Source organism: Gouania willdenowi, chromosome 2 (assembly GCF_900634775.1).
Source record: "Gouania willdenowi chromosome 2, fGouWil2.1, whole genome shotgun sequence".
In the NCBI taxonomy this organism is placed as follows: Eukaryota; Metazoa; Chordata; class Actinopteri; order Blenniiformes; family Gobiesocidae; genus Gouania; species Gouania willdenowi.
This window is the reverse complement of record NC_041045.1, coordinates 4,657,890-4,675,155: the sequence shown is the minus strand read 5'-3', so window position 1 is coordinate 4,675,155 and position 17,266 is coordinate 4,657,890. Positions and strand designations below refer to the sequence as shown.

Below are 17,266 nucleotides of genomic sequence, written 5' to 3'. Positions count from 1 at the left end.
CCCTAACTATGCTGTAATTACTGACTCACTGAGTGTTTCCTGCTCCAAATTTGTCGACAATAATTTTTTGCAAATAATGATAAAAAAAATACAACTGATTAAGAATGGAAACCGTGGTAAAACAATACAACATTTAAAATCAAAAGTAATATATTCCGCACAGGAGGGGCGAGTCTGCACGGGCTTTGTTTCTGTCATGTGCATGTACGCTGAGGAGGTTTTTCCCTAATCCTACACTTTGCTCCCTGACAGGGAACTTAGTTTGGTATTAGCCTTTTTCCCTTGTTTTCCCACTTTTCATCTAAATATGAAGGCGCCGCAGATGGCGCCTCGGTGTGTTGGTGTGTGTGTTGCTCCAACTGCCAAGCTAAATTCCTTGTCCTGTTTTTAAACTGTACTTGGCCTTGGCGAATAAAATCCTTTCTGATTCTGAGAGAAAACAGAGTCATTTTTAATCTAAATTTAATATTCAGGTAAAAGGCAAGTGGAGGGAAAATAAAACTAGAATATAAAAAAGTTAAACTAAGAAAAAAATAAGTTGCTATTATAAATTTTTTTTTAGAATGAACAAAAATAACAAAATGAAAATTGCAAAAAAACCAAAAGTAAATTATCATTACATTTTGTATATATTTTATATAAATTACATTTAGAAAAAAAGTACTTTAAAAAAAAAAAAAAAATTGCTAAACAGTAAAAATACAATTTAAATTATTTTAAAATGACAATTGTGAGGTGGAATTGTGTATTTAATATTAAGGTAAAATTCAAGTGTAGGGAAAATAAAAATAAAATAGAAAAAGTTAAACTAAGATACAAAAAAATGTTCTTTTTTTTTTTTTAAGTGTATGATTAATACTGGAAATGAATTTGAAATATTTACCGGTATTTAAATTTTTTTTTTCAAATGCAGGTCAATTTGAAAATCATATTATAAAAAAGTCAACGAAAATAACAAAATAATTGAAAATTGCAAATACTGTTCATTTTCAGGATTGAAGGGGTTAAGTTTCCCAATCAGGGTCTGCGACCTTTGACCCATGATGAAGCACTTTGTCTTTGTGAGGGAGTGTCGGAGCGTCAAGTGTTTATCTTGGGTCGGAGAGCTGGGAAAACTGGGCGGAGCTTCAGGACTGGGACTCTGAGCTGGTGTAGCAAAGCATTGAGTAACTGCGTCTCCCCCCCCCCCCCCTTCCTTCTCACTATGGCACGGACGGACCAGGACACCAAAATACACCGAGCACCGGTGTAAAGGGTCACGGTGTGAAATGAAGAGCAACTTTTCCCAACCGTCAACTGGGAATACTGGAATTACCACATATCAACTGTTGGACGACCAAAGCTGCCCATGTAAGGTGAGAAGACAAGTGTTTCTGCTGCGTTTTTCAATGTTTCAGCCTTTACGTCAAAACGCTGGGAAAACTGTTGATAAATGTAAGCATCTCAATACAAAACACTAAATATTTAAGTCAATCAGTGAAGTGTGAAGAACTTTAAAGCCTCAAATTATGGCCGTACACTCGCTTGACAACTAACACTGAAATATGGAAACTTTTCCCCCACAAACTCAGAATAAATTCCTAAAGTAGTTAGAGTAAAAAACAAAATAATTGTTACTAAACTTAATTATTTAGAAAAGCATTTCCAGAGGGAATGCTGTATGCTTTAAGTATCAGCCAAATTATTGAACATTGCCATGGCAATGGATGACTGCAGCATGTGTCCTTTGATCTGAGCAGGTAGGCTTTGAAGTGTACACTCATAAACCAATTGAGATAACTTGAACTTTGTGGGGGAGCCAATTGGAACAGAATGGTTATAGTTTCATACATTTCTGCCACTTCTCCACTACATTTCAATACTTATTCGGCACATTTTTCCACTTTCAATACATTTTTGGCACTTATAAACCCTTTCCACCTTTTTCCCACCTAATGTTACATATGTTGACTCGTTATTGTCACTTTTAACCTCTTTTCACCATTTTTTTGCCAGTTAAAACAAATTCTTCTTACTATTTGTTCCGATATTGACACTTTGAACCCATCTTACCACTTTTTCTGTCCATTTGCAACTTTAACCAATTTGTGTGTTTTTTTAAATTCCAATTTCACCACCTTTTCCACCATTTTTTTTGTCACTTTTAACCCATTTTATTTCTGATTAAGACAAGGATTTACATCTTTAAGATGACTATATACTATGGCATAAATAATAATAATAATAATAATAATAATAATAATAATAATAATAATAATAATAAACTTCCTGGATAACAGTGGATATTATTCAGATAAAAAAATAAATGTGGTTGTCACAGATTTATAAAACAATGAACCATCATTTTGCTGACTATGAATGGCCCCCAAAAAACTCTCCCCTTTATTCCCCCTCATTTGAGAGTAGGGTATTCTCTACATGACTGTTGTTCAATGTTCATGTCTGTGTTCAACCACCTTCAGGTACAGTGGGGGTCTATGGGTCTCTGGCATCTTTATTTTGGGGGCTGCAAACGTTGAGAATCACTGCCTTAGATGCTCCTCAGGATTCGTGGCCTCTGATCCATGAACTGGGGCAGGGTAGCGGTTACGTAACACGGCGTGTTGCTGGGCTGATTCTGCGTCTACATTTATTTTTATCGTTTGATGCTCACAGATGAGACCCGTCAGGCAGGGGTGTGCACGCCACGTCACGTAGGAGTGTGCACGTGGTGCTTGCCTGCCTGCCTGCCGGCCGTGCACACTCTGCTGCCAGCCGCTCGTAAGTAGGTCAGAGCCCCTCATCATCATCATCCGCACATCAGGCCACGGTTCCAAAAATGTGATGCACGACTTTGATCGGATATGGATCGTAATTGAAACGTACAAACAGATCCATCAGAATCCTCAGGAAAGTCCATCATGTAACGGTTCAACTAGTGATCATGTTATCTTGTGCAGATTTTCAACCTTTTTATGTGCTTGATAAAGTTTTGCAAGTCGAAAATCAAGCCAAGCCGTGCTGTTAACATATATAACACATATCAGCTAATGAGACACTTCTGTCAGATGCCTCCACTATAAACCTATAGCAGTCAGACATTAGATAGATAGATAGATAGATAGATAGATACTTTATTCATCTCCAAGAGAAATTCACAGTTCCAGCAGCTTACAGGTATGGGAACACAGGGGCATGCAGGGAAAGTACAATGTAGAAATTTAAAAATTTAAAAATTAAGAAAAAAATTTAAAACAGTGCAAAGAAAGTACTAAGGTAAAATATAATGGTATAATATCGAAATACAGTATAGTGTGTGCCAGTCCAGTTGAAGTGCAGTTGTGCAGATGACAGTGTGCAAGATACAGTAGATGTGTGTGTGTGATAAAGTGCGTGTGTGACAGAGTGTGCATGGTGTGATTAGCATTAAGTCCAGTGTTCTATGGTTGATTTTATCGCCCCCCCCCAGAGTTGTTAAAGAGCCGCATGGCGTGGGGGAGGAACGATTTCCTCAGTCTGTCAGTGGAGCAGGACAATGACAGCAGTCTGTCACTGAAGCTGCTCCTCTGCCTGGAGATGGCGCTGTGCAGTGGATGGTGTGGATTGTCTATGATGGACAGTAGCCTGTTCAGAGTCCGTTTCTCTGCCACAGATGTAAGGCTGTCCAGCTCTGTGCCAACAACAGAACTTGCCTTCCTCACCAGTTTGTCCAGGCGTCCAGCGTCCTTCTTCTTGAGGCTGCCCCCCCAACACACCACTGCATACATGAGGGCGCTCGCTACTACAGACTGGTAGAAGATCTGTAGCAGCTTCTTGCAGATGTTGAAGGACGCCAGCCTTCTGAGGAAGTACAGACGGCTCTGTCCTTTCCTGCACAGGGCCTCTGTGTTGGCAGTCCAGTCCAGTTTGTCATCCAGCTGCACTCCCAGGTATTTGTAAGTGTGAACCACCTCCACACAGTCGCCTTTGATGTTGACAGGCTCAAGGTGCGGCCTGGTTCTCCTAAAGTCCACCACCATCTCCTTGGTCTTGGTGGCGTTGAGGAGCAGGTGGTTAGAGTCGCACCACGTGACGAAATCCTGGATCAGTTCCCTGTATTCCTCCTCCTGTCCACTCTTGATACAGCCAACGATGGCTGTGTCGTCCGCGAACTTCTGCACGTGGCAGAGCTCCGAGTTGTACTGGAAGTCGGACGTGTACAGGGTGAACAGGACCGGAGAGAGCACAGTTCCCTGCGGTGCTCCAGTGTTGCTGGTAACAGTGTCGGACCTGCAGTCCCCCAGTCGGACGTACTGAGGTCTGCCAGTCAGATAGTCTGTAATCCATGCCACCAGGTCTGATCCTACTCCCATCTCTGACAGTTTGTGCCTGAGGAGCAGAGGCTGGATGGTGTTAAAGGCGCTGGAGAAGTCCAAAAATGTAATCCTCACAGCACCACTGCCTCTGTCCAGGTGAGAAAGAGAACGGTGAAGCAAGAAGATGATGGCATCCTCTACTCCAACCTTCTCCCTGTAAGCAAAGGTTGCACACCGGGCCTGCTGCGTCATCACTCACACACGCACCAGTGAACGCACACACGCACACACTCCCAGTGGCAGCAGCAGCAGCAGCTGAGACACAGTGCAGCAGCAGAAGTGTGGAGGAGTAAGAGGAGGAGGAGGAGGATGATGAGCTGGCTCATGGATAACGGCAGGAACCAAAATGAGCTGCTGGTGCTGCTGCTGGCGGTGAGTAACCATGGCAACGGACAGCAAGGCGACCGGGGTCAGAGGGCGAGTCGGGTTCCCCCGGTGCCTGTTGACAAGTGGAACTTCTTCATCCTTTCACTCTGTCTGGCTTTTATTTTGAAGTCTCGACTCTTCACAGAATGAGAGAAACTCGCATCATCTTCACTCTTGTTTTCAAACGTGCAGTTTTTCTGGCTTTCGTGTACAAACGGCTGCGTTTTATTCTTCAGAGAATTTTTACGGGTTTAAAGCGTCTGGGTCGTGTGGTTTCATATGTAGGTCACATCCCCAACATTATGGAGGGAATTAAAATTTTGTTTTCTAATTTTGCTTTAATTTATTGTAGCTTGAGTAAAGTTCTAAGAAAAATCTTTTAAAAATTAAAAAAAATTCAAGCTTTGATTTAAATTTTTTGAAACTGTTATTTTTAACCTTTGATGTACTGTATTTAGTTATTTTACATGTGTGTGCCCGCGCCACAGGGGAAGTAACCACAGACGTGTGGAAGTGAGTCTATAAATAGCTGATGTTTCAGACTCTGAAGGTCTTTGTTCTGTTTGGGTTTCTAACCTCTGACATGTTGACGGCGCAGACACCAGGGGCCTGTTTCCTGTTTCACAGCCCGGCTCACACACTGACCCACTGAGCCCCGCCAAAGTAAAGTAAGGTCCACCCGCGTCTCTGGAGACTTCCTCCTCTTAAAGCTTTCCACAAACTTGAGGAAAAGAAAATATTGTCAGTCTTTTTTCCCATTTTTTCCCCCTTTTCTCCACCCTTTGGAACACTTGTGAGAAATAACATGGAAACTTGGAGTGATATTTAACATTTGTGTGTAAATGCATGACATAGTCCTGGAACGTGCATTTGAGAGTAGTTTATTTGTAATATTGCGTTCGCAGCAAGAGAATTTCGAAATCACTGAAAGGGGGAGGTCCTAGTGGTATAGATTGTGTAGTTATTGTCCCAGCCATGGGTCAGCTGAATAGAGCTGTATTACTATACCAAATCTCAGTTTTTCATGTGATGCAGCTCCTGAGATATTGGAAGCTAAAAATGGAAGAAAAATCAGGATGCATGGAAATCGACACGCACCCCCTCACTAAATTGGCCATATCTCAAAAATTGTTAATCCGATCAAACTAAAAATCTACAGTGTGCCTATTGAATAATTACGGAACAATTGGTGAAAAATCTGGAATTTTTGAGAGCAAAGTAGTGAAAATTTATTAAAACGACATGGAATGACCCTAATATGTGCTTTTAGTGCTTACTTTACCAACTGAACCAACATGGCTACCACGGTGCCTCAAAAACGACAAAAAGCCAAAAGTGCCAATTAGTTAAAATGGTTACAGCGGCACTTTGTGCAACAATTTTAGCCACATTACCTTCCATATACAGTACATGCAGGTTTGTGACACATTGAGTACTCAGGCCATCCAGTGTTTAACTCAACTTGGGATCATGTTATCTTGTAATTGTTTCTGGTTTCTGACAGCAGATTGCTTGTGTGTGTGTGTGTGTGTGTGTGTTCTCAGCATTCAATTGGCTCGCAGTTCTTTATTATAATGTCCTCCAGCTGCAACCTGCTCTACATACACACCCACACACACACACAGACGCTGACACACACCCCGGGGACAGTGTCAAAGGGAAAGGAAGTCCTGATGATTAATTAACTCTGCCCTGGTTTAAATATCACCTCATTGGCTTCCAGCAGTCCAATCTCATCTTCTCATAGATTAACTAACTTCCTCCACCGATAATTCTTTCTCTGAGTATTGAATTTTAAAACAAGCATAAAATAGATTTGTACCTTTTTCAGATAACAAAGCTACTACAATGAATAAACAAACTAAATGGGGCATTTTTTATAGTATTTTTTGCCATTGACATTGATCCCTGAACTGAAGATCAGAAAGTCAGATAAAGCCATGAAAGAAGTTTTCATCTTTACAGTTACACAGCTGCATGTTAACGCGCCTTCATGGATGATTCAGTTCTAGTTTGTACATTTCAGGAACAGATCTATTCTTTGTTGCTGTTCTCTGCTACAGACATATAGACATTTTAAGGACACACTGTCATTAGATAATACAAGGAAACATCTGTATTTACTGCAGTGACTCAGTCCCTGATTAAAATGAAGATATAGTGAGTGGTTAATGTGCCAATGTTATGGATGAACCTGTGGTCAATCTTTGAGTTCCTTGATCCGATATCCGTAACGTCTCCAGTTTCATAATGATGGTCTGTCTCTCATGCTCCAGTCCTTGCTGATCGCACATTCTGTGACATTTATCAGGAGTCGTAATCCCTTTATCATTCTGTTGATTCATAAAGGAAATTAATCATCTCTAAGAGATTTTGAAGCTTTTTTCCTATTCTACCTTCAGAGGTCAAATCGGGTCAGCACAGGGAAACATAAAGCTACAGCAACGCCACTAAAAAAGCTGAGAATGCATAGGGCAAAAGGCAAGACGAGGGTATGTTCATGATAGTGTTTGTTAGAATGTTCAACCGAATGCGTTTCGTTGGGTTTAGTTACCCTCTGCTTATCCGGACTTGGCTTGTGAGGGCAGGATCCTGAAGCCCAGAAAGTCGCCACTTCCAACAGTTTCTCTGGATGGTGATTCCAAGACGTTCCTGGCCAGCCAAGATACACAATCCCCCCAGTTTGTCGGAGGTCAAACATCTCTCTAGGGACTCGTCCAGGAGGCGTCTTTAAGCTGTCCCTAAGGCTGAACCTGGCCAATCAGTGGATCTTGTTCTTATGGTCATCAAATAAAGCTCATGAGCGCAGCTGACGTCGTCTTCGCCCTCTAGCCTAACCACAACTGACTGAAAAAGTCACCAGAACTTGGATATGCTGGTTGATCTCTGGCTGCTTTGTACCCTCACTCATACACAAGGTCCCAAAAAATAGTTAATGAAGGAAAGAAATGTGAGCTCCTCCCGCTCAAACAAGCTCACAGCTAAAACAAACACTGCAGTTTAAGGTAGAATATAAATTATTCTTTATTATTATATATGTAAACCTACATACACAAAATGTGTTCTCTGCATTTAACCCCTCCCTGAGGAGCTGTGGGCAGCAACAGTGTAGAACCCAGGAAGCAGTTCCATTTTTAGTATCCGTTATATCGCCTCGTATCACCTTTGACTTGATCTGACTTGTTTGTGACATAATGCGATGCAGCGGTTGGACAAAACAAATGATTTTCACCTTAAATGCACTATTCCTGTAGTTAATAAAGATGAAGAGGAGAAGAAAGTGACTTAGCAGCTTAACACTCCGGTCAGTGAGTGTGATAAACACACAGCATGAAACGCTGAGACGAACTCACAATCACAATAGCCGCTTAAATAGCCATGTGTTTTACTGTAATGTGCAGTTTTTTGGCTGAAAACAATAACAGTGTGTATAGTAAAAAGAAAATTGCTTTGGTGATCACTGATCTCACTTCCAAGAGCGAGGCATGAAGTCTGCGTCTACAGACACTCCTACTCCTGACTATGCATAAGTAGGCCCCAAAACAGCCCGTTTTTAGAACTGCTCAGAAAGTCTCTTTTTAGAGGGATTAAACTCTGGAAAACAAGTGAGTTTGGGAAAATAAACCTCAAATACTGTTGTTGGGGTTCTTAGAACAAATGGAAATGGGTGAAAAATAGCATCATACGGGACCTTTAATTTTGTGTTCATTCGTTTGCTCTTTTATTCCCTTCACTGTCATTAAATGTCAGTTCAGCATGTGAGTATTTATAGATAAACTGAGTTTTCTGATGCCTCATGAACACTTTTAAAATATAATCAACACAAAAGAAAATAATTAGAAGTTTGGTAGTTAAACTCTCTGAAACACATTCAGGATTCTTTGTGGGATTTGTGTCCCACAAAGGGGGCAGAGGAATGCTGACGGTGTTTCATGTCTTCCGACTGTTGACTTCCACACAGTAATCGTTGCGTCGACATTTCTCACTCATCAGTGTTGGTCGCGGACAAACGGCTTTTATCCCACGCTCCTCGTTCCCAAACATCAACACCTCCACTGCGACAGGAATTCAGCAGATTATCTTTCCAAACAGTGAGCTCGGCCACACAGCCATTCATTCACGAGGCTGGGAACAGCGTCGCTCTTCACCAAGCATCCTTGATCCAAAACACAACCTCAGAGTCTGAGATCCACCAAACCGTCACATCTGCAGTTTTAGTTACCGGTAGTGATTGTATCTAAACACAACATCCTGTGAAGGTAAAACACTGTTTCAAGTATTGACTTCAGTCATTCCTAGCATTACATAGATGGGAAATTGTCACGTTTTGGTAAAAATAATAACGTAAACATCTCTCACATAAGATGTAATATCGACTATTTCTAAACTTGGTTCAACCCGCTGACTTTTCAGCTACAAACTAGCATCATGTTTTCCCAATGTGTAGCTGAATCTGTCGTGTTTAATTGACTTTAAAAAACTTTTTGCCGGTACATATACATCACTTTAATGGGTTGAATTGCGGGTTTATTCTACAGGTTTGGTTTGTGTTATTTGGGTATCCAATCAATCCATAATAGCTTTTTGTCGATGTACCATATTGAACAACCCCTACATTTTGATAGATCGTTAAATAGATGCACAAATTAAGACTAGGGATGTAAGGATATATCCTAAATCAGCTAGAATCAATGCAAATAAGATAACATCGTAATCTACATCAATCCTCATTAGAAATGAATATCAATTAAAAACTATCCAAGTTAGAAAGACTCCAGAGCACTGCATGAATCGACTGAATTTTGATACCCAAAGTGTTAAAATTGTGTGGAAAAACTGGTTAGGATTTACGAGCAGAAAAACATACAGACTAAAAGTAATAAAATACAAAAATAAAGAAAAAAATGGATCGTAAAAGCGACAATATTTATAGCAAAACTTCTTAAGTGCAGTAATAGAGTTGAATAGGTAATCTGTGATGGGCCGTTTAAATCCTAATCGGAGGACTTTTTCTTTAAATCATCATCTTTGGCTTTGGGAAAACACAGCTGCTCATTCCGTAGCTCTTTCACTCTGGGAAGGAATCCAGTACGAATCCAGTATTTTCACATTAACGGCAATAAATCCTCGTTATCCATGAAACGGTATCTTTAGCAGCTTTATTGCTCTGATTTCATCCAGATGGAAGCTGGGAAGAATCCCACTCCTGGCCTGGTTCCCATTAGGGCCCAGTCACACCACCAGAGCCCGAGAATAGTGTGCAGAACTGGGAAGTCAAAGAGCCGATGGAGGTCAGAGGTGGATCTGATAAATAAATCAGCTTTTCAGGCTCTTCTCAGTGTGTGTGATTGTGCTCAGACGGGAATCCTGGGAAGTCTGAGGCCGAATATTTGCTCCGACAATAACAACACTGTTGGTCCCGATGACTTGTTTTCCCAGCGAAGGCTTTTGATTCCTTTCTGCTGCCAGGCTTCATAGGCTGTGTGGGAAACCCACTTTGTTCAGGCCCCGCATGTGACGTGAGAGTTAAGTCTCAACAAGTGGGTCGGGGCCAAAAAGTGGGCCGCGATGAATTGATTTTCATGTCTAACATTAGTAAATATTTGTGGACTTTTTTTCCTAATGAACCAATGTGGATTTTTATCAGTCGATTCAATAACTAATCAATTAAAAGACCGATAACAAAAAAATGTGTTAATTTCTCAAATTTTGTTTTTTTAAAGCAAATCTTTTTATGTCAGACTAACAAAATGCTATTTTTATTTATTATTTTAGTGTCATTTAGTGATTTTTTTGGTACTTTTTAGTTCCAATAAATGCTTACAAAAGAGTCTGTAAAATGTAAAACACAGTAATCAATGTTGAATTTAACCTAACCAAACAATATAAACAGAGATAATTTAAACGAAGACTTATAAAGAAGAGATCTGTTCCTGTCAGTAAAGTTAAATTAAGTTAAATGATTTAATGTACAAACTAGAACATACCTAGATTTATTACATTTCCAGAGTAAATCCAGTGAGAATGCTGTGTAAATGTAAACGCTCTCCTCAGCATTCATTTAACAGACTTTCTTCTATTGCCATGGCGTCAGCGTGTGTCCTTTGATGTGAGTAGTGTTGGCTTTAAAAATGTCAGAGCTACTCCTCAGTGTCGGAAAGAGCATATTCATATTTCTTTCAAAAGTCATCATTCTGTCTTTCTTTCATTATTGTTATTGGTGTGTTGCAAACAACTTGAATAGGTGCATATCGCCACCTACTGAACTACTAAAGTGTGTAAACTGTACTTGAAGGATATACACTCCTCAATGTGTCTCTGTATAGAACTCTTCTTCTTTTTCTTTCTTGATTATTGGCATGTTGCAACCAACTTGAATAAGTGCATATCGCCACCTGCTGTACATGTTTTATTTCAACATCCAAGGTCCCATTCCGCCCCTTTATTTTGTCATTCTTAAGGCGTCATTCTTAAGGCGTCCTTTATGGTGACGGACATAGAAACCTGCAGACTTTTTCCCTTTTCTGGGACTCTTTGCTTTCTACATTTTGCTCTTATTCCTGGGAGTTCTTGATGCTTTTTATGTGGGGTTGTTATTCGGTACGAAAGGTGCTTCATCTAAGCATTGATAAGAAACAATAAACAAATGAATGCATGAGCTTTGAATATTGGTCTGACTCAATAAGGCATTCAGGATCAATCAAATCGGACCTCGGCTGTGTAAGCCCCGCCTCTTGACCCCGATACTTCCCCAGGTCAGAGTTTACGCCTGTGGTTCCATCAATCGGAACACAGTTCTTGGAAAATCTTTCTACAGAACAAATGAAACAAACCAAATTAATTCCTTAAATAACTCCTTGTTTAACATTTGTCTGCCTGTAAGTTTGAGGTATTTAATGTTATTGTGGACCATGGCTCCTGGTGTCCAGACGCCTGACACTCTCTAACAACCCGATAAGTTATTGCGCTCCGTCATCGCGTCAGGGGAATTATTTACGATTCACATCAAAGCTGCTCTGAGCGTGTTGTCATCACGTAGTGTTTTTTCTAATGACAGGGCTCTGAAACCTTCCACATATCACCCAGTGGAGTGCTGGGAATGCTGGGAATGTCAGGAATCTGGCCGTCTTGTGAAGTGGGTCAGTATTTAGCTCAGATTGACAGCGTGACTCATGTGTAAAGTAGAACAGAACCAAAACACCTGAGAGGAGAGATAAAGTAATCAGAGTACCAGTTGGCAGCAATTTGTTTTGCTGAAAATTATTACCTTTAATAAAGATTATAAACTGTGATGAAATCCAGCAGGTGTGTGTTTATGTATTGTGGTGATAGGTGGAAGATGTTTCTCTTTCTCTAGGTATATTTTTTGCTCTGTTTTTGTTGTTTTTGTTTTGTGACTTTTTGGTTTATATTGTCCAGTTGTCTTTTTGTCTTTTTTTGTTCCCCGTTTATAATTCCAGAAAGTTCATTTTGTTTTCTTTTTGAAACAATATGTTTTAACATTTTTTTTTCAGGAAATTGACTTTGATCTTCTAGGAGGAAATTGACTTTGATTTCCTAGGAGATCAAAGGGAATTTACTGAAAAAACTTATCTGAATAAATAAAACCTCAACACATTGTTCCCTGTTTGTTCGAAGTCATTTTAAGAATTGATTGGTTTTGTCACAGTAAATCAATCTACAAACTAGGGTTTATTTTTTTCATGCTGCTTTTTCTGTCAGCCTGTGCAGCAGCGGTTTCATATTCCTTCCGTCCTTTCTGGTAACGGATAAGGAGACTGTGAAGTTGACAGCACTGATAGTTATTGTGCATCTGTTGGACATCCCTAGCACAACTCTGTGCACCAGATCTAACCAGATCCACACGTGGAGCCGCGTTAGAGCCTGAAGGTGTAAAACTGCAGCAGAGGCTGTGAAACCAGTTCGAAGTGATGTTTATTGCTTTCCATGGGATGTTATTTCACAGTGAGCTATTCCAAAATAAGCGCGTTCAATTATTCCATGTCTGCTAAAACAAACAGCTAGTGTTTGTGGTGGTTGGTCACTATAATCAGAGCTGCTCGCCCCGTGGATGCTTTCAGTCTTTCACTGATTCACGAGAATCCCCTGTGATTGGCTCACAGTGTGCCGCACATGACTGCCGTGCATGGGAATCAATGCAGTGACTGTGTGGCTAAGATAAGAGCTCATCTCCAGCTGGCAGTGCATGTGTGTTGTGCAGCATTTGCATGTTCTCCTACAGTCATGGACATGTTCACAAGTCATTCATGTTCTGTGTTTTCAGGAGTGCATGGAAGCTAATAAATGCATCAGCGAGATCCTGAAGCAGCTAGAGGATGAAAGGCGGAGCCAACACAGGTAGGCGGAGTTCTCTCCCTACAATTAGACTGATCTAATGTTCATCAGATAACACAGGTACCAGCTGAGCAGGAACACCATTCAATAATCTGTCTGGGAGCTAATATTAACAAGAACTTCTCATTTATTCTGAGTTTGAGCCTTCATTCAAGAATTTACAGCGTTTAACTACTTCTGAATGGCTAAATTAATGTTTTGTCTCAGTTTCAGTCACGCGGTGCACACATCTGTCATTTTTTAAACAAATGTTTATGTCATCGTCCCTCTGAATACATCAATGAAATATGTTAGCAGAAGAGTGTCAGCTGCAGCAGACAGCAGAGATACTGTTTGACCACAGCTCTGAAACACACACCGTTCACAGAGGGATTGTGGGTAACAGGCCTGCTCCATGTGAGAATTTCTTCATCTAATATAATGGAAGAAAATTTCTCAAAAACAGACAAAAAAACAAATTATTGGAATTTAATGATGGCAAACAAAAAACTAGACCAACAAATATAAAATAAGCATGAATAAAATTGAATAAATAATGTTGGATAAAACAAAGGAGCATCATGAGTTCCTGTGTGTTCCTCTGCAGTCACTTAGACTTCACCTGCAGATGATGGCACTGATAGTGTGTGGGTGGTTGTGCTGATGGTTCCTGTGCTTTTGTGTCTCCCTTCATAAACATCCTGTCGGCTCTTTGAGGATGTGTGAGAACATGTAAGTCCTGCGGTCCGACAATAACCGACAGAAGGCAAACAGAGAGAATCAGCCTCGCGAATCTCAAAACAGTGCATTTAGTTTGAAAAAGAGACATCAAACTGTCTTTGTTGGCAGGAAGAATCGTCTCATGGTTTCGTAGTGTTGTGGGATTTATGTGTTTTTAGTGTTTTCAAAAGGAAGTGAAGTAAATTAACGAATAAGTTAGATTGTGTTGGTTGGGATGTGTCTGCAGTGTTTCTGTTCAAGTAAAAGGTGAGAAAGTTAAACCAACACAAGATATATTTTTATCAGGTTTATCATAAAAACACTCGATAAAAAGAGTTGTTGACACCTAAAGTATTTCCATTAGTGTGTGTTAAAGGGAGCCTTTAATGTTTTTACAAATGTGGCCTAAAACCTTTGAAATGTTACACCATATTAAAATTATGTTACACCATATTTGTTTAAAAAACTACTTTATCGTTTTAGTGAATAAAACGGACCCAAAAAAAATCTGTGAGCGCAGGGAGCGACAGTTTTAACTGTGCGGTTTGGTAGTGGACAATGAAGCAGAGAAGAAAAGCTCTCCTTAGGGACCTTTACTCTCCCTTAAACAGTGCGCAACCAAAATTTGAAAATTTCATGGAAGTGGCAAAAATGTGCATAAAAGGCATTGAAATTTGATGAAGTGGCAGAAATGGGAGTAATGTAGCAAAAATGCATTAAAAGGAGCAAAAATATGGCAAGAAAAAGTGATGAAAACAGATTAAAAAATAGCAAGTTTGGTGTAGTTGCAGAAAAGGGTAAAAACAAGCAAAACTGGGCTGAAATTGTTGAGAACCCTCATTTTAAAGTTGACTTGACAAATGTGCGTCTGTGGCCGCCAGTAATAAACCTTTACAGTTTTTGATCACCAGATGGATCACTGGTTACATTTCTGCAGCGTCGGTGGTTTTCCCGTCTGATTTTTGCCCCCTTTTTCGGGATCTCTGATTGATCCATGAATAAAGCTGCATTGAGAACAAGGTTAAACACTGAAATCGTGAAGCTTTGTGCAGCGTTTTGCGCCACAACGGCCTGGTTTGTTCCTTTAATCACTGCTGGAATGTTAATTTGTACAGATTTGTCGGAGCTGAAGATAAGCTTTATGAGTTTTAATCCATCGCCCTGTTTGGGGACCGCAGGCGTTTCCTGATGCTGGTCCTGTTTACATGATGTTTTACACACACATGCATGCAGTCATGTGATCCTGGCATGTTTGTTGGGTAAACAAACACTTTCTGTTTTCACAGTGGTATTTCCTCTCCTAGAGGGTGGGGTTGAGAACCATACATGTTCTGTTAGGACCTACTGGTGTTTCACTTCAGCTGGACATCATTATAACTAGTGTAGCTTTAATCCAGTCACTCAGTGTTTTTACATTGGTCACAAAATACAATAAAAGCACGCTTTATTTGAGTTTTTACGCTATATGTTCTTATAATCAGTCACATGATAACACGATCACTAGTGGAGCCGTAACACTAACATAGCAGTTAGAATAACGTACACTTTTCTGGATTTTTAGATGCATTTTGAAGCTGCTACGAAAACTTAATTCAATATCACAAAAAAACTTTATGATTAACGTTTAAACTGTAAGAACTGCTACAACCAGTCGCAATGTAACCTAATCACTAGTCGTACCATAACACTTAACTAGTCCGAGTGCACAATTTCTCAGAAACGAGTCACAAGATAACATGTTCACCAGTCAAAGCAGAACACCAACTGATCAAAGATACAGGAGGAGGATGAGGACGCGCGTTTCAGGATGATTGTCGCTTATGTGCTCTGTGCAAAAAATCAGCTGTGTTGCTTTTATTTTGAAGAGCTTGACATTTCTTCCATTTGATTAGTGATAAAAAACAAATGCAGGCTTTCAATAAAGGGTCAAAGGTCAAGCTGGGTGTATCATTCATTGCCACTCGTTTTTTCTGACACCGTTTTTTAGTAATTTCAGCAAGTTCATTTTGTTTGTTTTTTTTAATAATATAGTAAGGTTTTGCTTTATTTAGGAATTTACTTTGAGCATGTTTCGACTGTCAACTGTCAGTCTTCCTCATAGGCGTCTGCTAATCGCTTTGATGTGTCCTATATAGATCTTTTTTATTTCCCGTTGTTGATAGTTTGTGTATTTAAATAATTATTTTACAAGAAAACTCAAAAACTGATGGATGGATTTTAATGAAATTTTCAGGAAATATCCAAAATGGAATCAGGAACAAATTATTAATTGTTTAAATTTTTTTTTAAATAAATCAATGATGCCCTATGTTCGGCTCTTTGAGCTGATCCTGCAGCACCTCCTGCTGTAGCAAATATCTGGCAAAGAGGAGACTGTTATTACTATAATAATGTATGTATTTTTTATATAATGATGTAATCATCGGCAGGTGTGTGTGTGTGTGTTATATTTAGTAGATTATTAAAACACACTCCCCTCAGGCAGACATGCGTCCATTCAGAGCTCCACCTGGACCCTCAGCTGAGCTGCCACCGTCCAGTCTCCTTCCTCTGCCCCTCCCGGAGGAATGTGTGTGTGTGCGTGTAAGTGTGTTTGTGTGTGTGTGTGTGTGTGTGGAGCCAGGCTGGCTGCGTGGGCGGCCCCTCTGTTTCCTAAAAAGTGGACTCTGTCACCAACACCCTGGCAGAGCAATAAGCAGCTCCCTAATGAGCTCAGCAGATCTCTCACACACACACACGCACACACGCACACACACACACACACACACACACACACACACACACACACACACACACACACACACACACACACACACAGTAAACACAGGCCCTTTGATTTCGCTGCTCATACGACAGGCCTGTTTCCGTAACCACAATCTAACAGGAAACTAGTGATGTTAATCACTGAGATCAGAAAATTACTCCAGAGAGTCAAAATAATCACAAAAATAAGTCAGAACACACGCACACACGCACGCGCGCACGCACGCACGCACGCACACACACACACACACACACACACACACACACACACAGTGATCAGATTAAATCCACAAACGGCCGTCAGTATTTCTTCATCATGCTACATATGGTTGCATTAGTGCTGACTCAGCCAATCATTTGTCTCTTTAATTGACGACCACCTGCTCCTGAAAAGCAATCAGATTTTTCGCTCCAGAGACAGCTGGGCTTATTGTTATTATATTATTATTGTTGTCTCATCATTGTTTTCTTTTTCTTTTTTTTTTTTTAATGATGTATGTTTATCGGTAATTTGTTTTTATTGTATTTTGAGACAAATTCTGCTCAGGACTCCCTTGAAAAAGAGCATTTCATTCAATTGGAGCTTCCTGTTTAATTTGAAATAAAATGTTAGACTACTTTAGTTTTTAGCTGGAATGCATCACAAAGTACAGAACTTTCTGTTAAAGGCTGAGTAAAGTAAGGGGTTGTCTTTCAGTCTCTTAAGATGAATTAAATCCGATCAGTCCTTCAGGCATTATGTGTGATGT

At 40.1% G+C, this 17,266-nt stretch overlaps 1 protein-coding gene across 2 annotated transcripts in view; it reads left to right on the top strand.

The window, feature by feature from the left end:
- The first annotated feature begins 1,214 nt into the window (after window positions 1–1,214).
- The window catches only part of LOC114476778 (nck-associated protein 5-like), a 59,807-nt gene continuing 43,755 nt past the window's right edge, over window positions 1,215–17,266 (top strand). Inside the window, exons 1-2 of one of the 2 annotated variants that reach the window (XM_028468695.1) lie at window positions 1,215–1,350; window positions 12,985–13,058. In XM_028468695.1, the coding sequence (XP_028324496.1) occupies window positions 12,991–13,058 (68 nt within the window). In that variant the 5' untranslated portion in view covers window positions 1,215–1,350; window positions 12,985–12,990. Of the gene's footprint in view, window positions 1,351–4,643; window positions 4,707–12,984; window positions 13,059–17,266 lie in introns of those variants that run through there. The other variant, XM_028468686.1, reaches the window with a different exon arrangement.